Source organism: Geospiza fortis, unplaced genomic scaffold, assembly GCF_000277835.1.
Source record: "Geospiza fortis unplaced genomic scaffold, GeoFor_1.0 scaffold30, whole genome shotgun sequence".
NCBI classification, from domain to species: Eukaryota; Metazoa; Chordata; class Aves; order Passeriformes; family Thraupidae; genus Geospiza; species Geospiza fortis.
Genome location: NW_005054687.1, coordinates 201,952 through 208,016, shown reverse-complemented (window position 1 = coordinate 208,016; position 6,065 = coordinate 201,952). Strand labels below are relative to the sequence as shown.

The following is a 6,065-nucleotide window of genomic DNA, read 5'->3' as shown; positions in this document are numbered from 1 at the left end:
GACTACTGGCTGGTGGGATTGAACAGCTGGGGAAGAGGCTGTGACAGAGCCAGGCACCCCGGAATCTACACCTCCACTCAGCACTTCTACAACTGGATCCTGCTCCAGACGGGACTGAGCCCTGCAGAAAGAGCTGGTCCGGCACCGGAGCCAGCTGTCACCTTGGCCCCTGAGCAGCCTCTGAAACCAGAGCAACCAGAGGAACAGATCAACTTGACCCCTGAGTGCAGCCAGAAACCAGCAGTGACATCCTCGGGCACGTCACTGCCCATGGCATTCCCACACCAGATCCTCGTGCAATTCTGGAATCTGGTGCAGGAGTTCCTGCAGTTTTAGAAGGACAAAAAAGCCTGAGCAGCAGCAGGATGAGCAGGATCCAGGGCTACAGTGGATCACGGCAGCTCCAAGGCAGCCTTGGGGCCAGAGGTTTCTGTGTCCTGCCCACGCTGCTGCGCTGCAGCCACAGCGATGCTGACGTGACTGAGGTGTTGAAGTAAAGTTTCTGTGTTCATCATTACCCGTGTTTTCAGCCCTGCTCAGTGCACTCGCAGGCTTGCAGAGTCCCTGCTCTGTCTGTCCATCTGCTGTGCTGTTCACATTCATTCTTCAGCCTGGAGAGGGCTCCAGGGAAACCTCAGTGCCCCTTGCATTGAAGCAGGTTCTAATAGTGGGGGAGAGCGGCTTTTTGCATGGGCAGGCCATGATAGGACAAGGAGGAATGGATTAAATCTAGAGGAGGGGAGATTGAGATGAGGTGCTGGGAAGGAGTTTTTACTCAGGGGATGATGAGGCCCTGGCCCATGAAGTGTCCAGGTTGGACAGGGCTTGGAGCAACCTGGGGTAATGGCAGGTGTCCCTGCCCATGGCAGGGGGTAGAATGAGATGACCCTTAAGGTCCCTTCCAACACAAACCATTCTATAATGCTACAATAGCAATTTATAAAATAAGAATATTGAAAATTTATCCTCTTTGTCATCATCCAAGTTTTCAAAATCTGAAGGTCCAGAGGGCAGACGATTCCATCCATCATGTCTGTATTATGACAGGGTGGATTTTCCTCTAGGTGCTCTTGTTCCTTGCCCTTGTTCATAAAAGGATCTTAGATTAAGTGATTAACTGTTAACAGACTAAGACTAACTAGGTCCATCGCCACTAGTTGCCACACTTTTACTTCATTCCTCCTGAGATCACTACCACTTTATTTAGATTATAGCTTTTCTGACCAAATTTGAATTTGAGAACCTTCTTATAACATTGTTTACTGAATAACACAGGGCTCACAGGAAGACTCTAGAATGCACAACATCATTGAATAAATTTTAAATTCCTTTAACATCCCAAGAAGGGAGAGAGATGAAGTGAAAGAAAGACTTGTGCCACAGCTGTAAAGATTTGGCTTTACCTTATGAAACTGCTTCTCATCACTATTATCATCCTGGGCACACAGGACTTTGGGATGAGAAAAGATACTCTTTGAGGTCTACAGTTATTTACAGTCATTACATCCACCACAAGACCTCAACTACCCTAATGGAGCCTGTCTGCTGTTCTGCTTAAGAATTTTATAATATTCCTAAGCATTCTTTAACTCCTTATGCTGTAGCACATGTCCAAAATAACATTTTTTGTTGGTCCCTAAGCTTTCCCTCTTCAGGACTAACTCTGTGATTTCCCACCTGGTTGTCATGCCTCTGTGACTGGATCCTCCTTGACTCCATTTCAGAACCTTGGAGCAGAGAGCAAAGCTGAATTTTCCCAGGAGGCTATAAATCCAGATTTCTTTGTCATTAAGAATACAGGCCTGCAAGGATAGGCTGAAATACATATGGATAAAAAGCAGGCAAAAGTGAGGGCCATTGCACACTTAAAGGAATTATGGGGGCTACTGTTTTCTACCAGCAGTCACACGTCACAGTGAGGAGCACTGCCCACCCCCTCACTCCAGCTTCATGCTGCACCTACCAAGGAAAGCCACAGACCTTGTCTGCCCATGCAGTGTTAATTTCAGCTGCCAAATACCTGGAAATTACTCCTCTGTGAATGCTATAATGATTTCTACTGTGTCTGATTCCTGTGGTCTCCATGATCTCATACAGCTATATTTTTGAATAATAAGAACACGTAAGAAGAATAATGAAATTAGTATTTTGCTGGTTAAATAAGGCCAAGTCAAATAATTGGCAGTAAGGAATTTTCAAAATTCAAATGTGAACTTGCACAAGGTAGTTAGATAATCAGGTGTACTTATGTTTATGTCATCTGTGTTATTACCTGTACACATTCATTCGTTCCTTACATTTAGCTACTTTACATAAGCATCCCTTGGCAGCTTTCCCCACCAGTGTTTGCAAGAGAAAATGTTTGCAAGAGAATATTTGTGTTCTTTATGTTTGCAGGAGAAAGACAAAGACTCTGAAAGTGCAGGAGTTGGATCACTTCTAAGCAGCACGACACAGTTCCTCACCAGAGAACTCACCTTGTTCATATCAAATGTGCGGAACATCTGCTCAATGTACTTATTGGCCTCTGGATCCAGCCCTCGAAGTCCAAAGAACTGCTTAAATTCATGCTCTGTCAGCTGTCCAGAAGGACACTCCGTCATGAATTTCTTGTACCAGTGGTGGATCTCGACAGCTTGTAGATCATCCACGGTGGAGCTGCTGTTGTTTCCCATATATATCTGTGGTCAGAAGGATGATGCTACAGGAATGATCCTCTTCCTCCTGTGGCTCTCACAGCACTGCCCGTTTGCTCCTGTCCATGCTCAACACCAATGTCAGTTACGTGAGGGATCTAACCTTCCACAAGCCAATTATAAATGTTAATCTTCTTAGAGGCTGATCCACAAACCAGAAAGTTTCAATGATACAAACAGTCTTCTTAGAATGGAAAGGAGATGCAAGATAATCTAGCAAATCACTGCTATTTTAGGAGCTAAAGCAGAAAGGGTGAGAAGGTTAATCAGACACTGGCATTGGGAGCTATATTGGTTTGGTAGACTACCCTATTTTTAACCTTGATATAATTATACGTGAAGATAAGAGGAAATGCCCATAAGATGTGAGCTGTGAGGTTAAGTAAAGATCTTTTCCTCTAAGTGGATTTGAGAGTCTGTTTTCTCAAATAGACATGTTGAATAACAGAGTGTGTAGGACCAGAAAGTGTTACAGAAACGGCCCAGTACAAGAGCGAGGCTATGAGGGAAAAAGCTCACCTCCATGCACACAAAGGAGCACAGAGGAACAATGCAAGAGGACACAAATAATCCCCTGGTCTGGCAAATCCAAGAACCATCATGGAGTGCAGCCAACCCATAAAAGGCTCAACTGCAGAAAGGGGAAGGAGTAGAGAGACAACCACAGGCTGGGGAACACAAATTACCCAGTAAGAGAAATAAAGGCCCTGTCCCAGCTCCTTCTAAATCTGTTGCAGGGGAGCCACCAGTCCCATGGGCCTAGAGGTGGCATCCATCATGATGAGTCAGCAGGAGAGGCTGCAGAGGACTCTACAAACTGTGTACTGCCTAGAGACATGGAAAACACTGTGTGGTCCAGGGCAAGAGCATTTGGGGACAAGACTCACAACAGGATGTTTAGGAGGGGAAAAGAAGGTGGGGAAAGGGATGGGTCTAAGTGGTGTGGGAATGAACAAGCATGAGAAAACGGAAGCAAGGGGAACAGAAGGGTCTGGTTGCATGTAGAATGGTGCTAATCAGTATGAATGTGTATCCATCCCTTGGGCCTGACCATCACAGTCTTTCTTGTCTTCTAACACCTCTACCTCCTTTTTTATTTTTATTTTGGCTGCACAGCGCTGTGCTCTGGGCAAATGTATGCATGGGGATTTAAGTGCCCACAACTGGATTGAGTGAGATCATGTCAGTCTATGATCACTAGTAAATATCAAGCCAGAGTAGGCAGCAAATAGGCCAAACAGTTCATGAGACAGGTGTAGGTATCTCTGTTAGTGAGACCACTGGAGTAGTTGACCATTAGACTGAGGGTGTAGGGTTGAGGGTGACCCACCTGTCTGTGTTTCTCTGCATCCTGAGCACCCCATCACAGGAACTGGAGGGGCACCCCGTGTCCGTGTCTGTCTGCAGGTTGTTGTGTGCAATGGAATCTGTTCTGGTGGCTGGGGCAGGGCTGTGCACCTCGCAGGGCCCGGCATGTCCAGGTGCCAGCAGCTGGGGAGATCAGGCATCGACAGGCAGCTGCTGGGTAGGCTGGATGTCTAAGCCCACACACTCTCTGTGCTTCTCACTGATGGACCTTCACAGAATCACATAATAGTTTTGGTCGAGGAGTTCTTAAAAATCATCTAATTACAGCCCTCACCGTGAGCAGAAACACCTTCCCCCAAAGCAGGTAACTGGAGGCTAGGCTGCCTTGCTGCCTGTGCTACTTTTGATGGAGCTCAGACTGCAGCTGGCTGGGAGCGCACATTGCTGGCCCATATCCAGTTTTTCACTCCCCAAGACTCCCAAGTCCTTCTCCACAGGACTGTTCCCAATTCACTCATCACTCAGCCCGTACCCGTGTTGAGGATTGCACCTGGCCTTGCTGAACTTCATGAGGTTGGCATGGGCCCTTCTCTCTGGCCTGTCCAGATCCTTCTGGATGCCCTAAGCCCTTCCCTAATAGAATATCAGTCACACCACTTAACATACACATTTAAAGCCAAAACTTATTTTTAGTATAATAGAAATTTTAACAGTCTGATTTGGGAGTCATAATAAATCTACATCTAATTACAGAAAAGCAAAGAAAAATAATGTAGGCCAAGTACTTATATACAAGAAAAAAGCTGCACTAGTAGCAATAATCCAATTAAAATTGCAACACATGCACTTTGTTTCTGTGCTTTCTCCGATGTTACGCTGACCTGCCTGCTGCTTCTGTGGGTATAAAGATCTGTGGTTCACTTGGATGTTTGCAGAGGAGGAGGGGAGAGTCATGGGAAGTTGTCAGCATCTGGGTCCTTCACTGGGAGAAATGTGATGTTCTTGTGAATGGTTTTCTCATCCTCCCTTCTTTTTTGTTTTTTTTCCCCTCTCTTCTCTTTCCTTCCACTTAGACTTACAAAGGTACGTGTTAGAATTGCAAATATCTCATTCTACCTAGAAGAACTGCTTGGTGTTACTACCAATATAAGCCCATGGTTGAACCATACAAAGATAGATAAGTAAAATGAATTAGCCATAGATACCTGGAGAGATTGCTCTCACAGCTGAAGTGAGCAAAGTGAAGTGAACGAAATGAACAAAGCTGCAGGCAGGGCATGAAATGAAAAATTCAGAGCACACCTGGCAAGCTTTGGTCCTGAAGCCTTGTGAAGTAGGGACAGAGCCCATGGCCATAGCAGGTCATTGGCACACTAGTGGTGCCATCAGAAATAGGAACACAGTGCATGTGTATGCACAGTAAGGGTGGCCAGGAGGCAAGGACACTGCCCTGCTCAGGCCCCTGAAATCTGGCTGGGGGCAACCTCTGGTACCAGTACAGACCAGGAAGGGAATGGATCAAGAGTTCTGAGAAGGAAAACAAGACTGGACAGGGGCTGGCAGTGCGCACATCCCCAGCAGCACGGGCAGCAGGTGAGGGGAGAATTCTGTCCCTCTGCCCCACTCAGATGAGACCCCACTTGCAGAGCTTTCTCCTGTCCCGGAACCCTCAGAACAAGACACGTTTGGAGGCGCCGAAGCAGGTGCAGAGGAACCCACGGACCTGCTCCAAGGGCTGGAGCCCCTCTGCTCTGGAGATGGGCTGGGAGAGCTGGGGAGTTCAGCCTGGAGAAGAGAAGGCTCCGGAGAGACCTTACTGCAGCCTATCAGCATGTAAAAATATTTTTTATGTCAAGAGCTGTAGTACCAGAGCAAGGGACAGCAGTGCCCATTTGCACGAGCGCAGCCTCGGATCGGACATCTCCGGAAGCTCTCAAGGCCGGGTTGAAGGGGGCTTGGAGCAACCCGGCCTGGCCGGAGGTGCCTGTGGCAGGGGGGGTGGGACTGGATCCTCCGCAAAGGGACGTTCCGACCAAACCACCGCACATTACCTCCGGCGCG

The 6,065-nt window shown here is 47.3% G+C and overlaps 1 protein-coding gene across 1 annotated transcript in view; it reads right to left on the bottom strand.

Moving 5' to 3' along the window:
* LOC102039217 (guanylyl cyclase-activating protein 1-like) overlaps positions 1–2,763 on the bottom strand; it is a 10,545-nt gene extending 7,782 nt beyond the window's left edge. Inside the window, exon 1 of the mRNA XM_005430820.2 lies at positions 2,478–2,763. Coding sequence (XP_005430877.1) covers positions 2,478–2,675 — 198 coding nt within the window. The 5' untranslated portion in view covers positions 2,676–2,763. The remainder of the gene's footprint in view (positions 1–2,477) is intronic.
* Between the last annotated feature and the right edge of the window lie 3,302 nt (positions 2,764–6,065).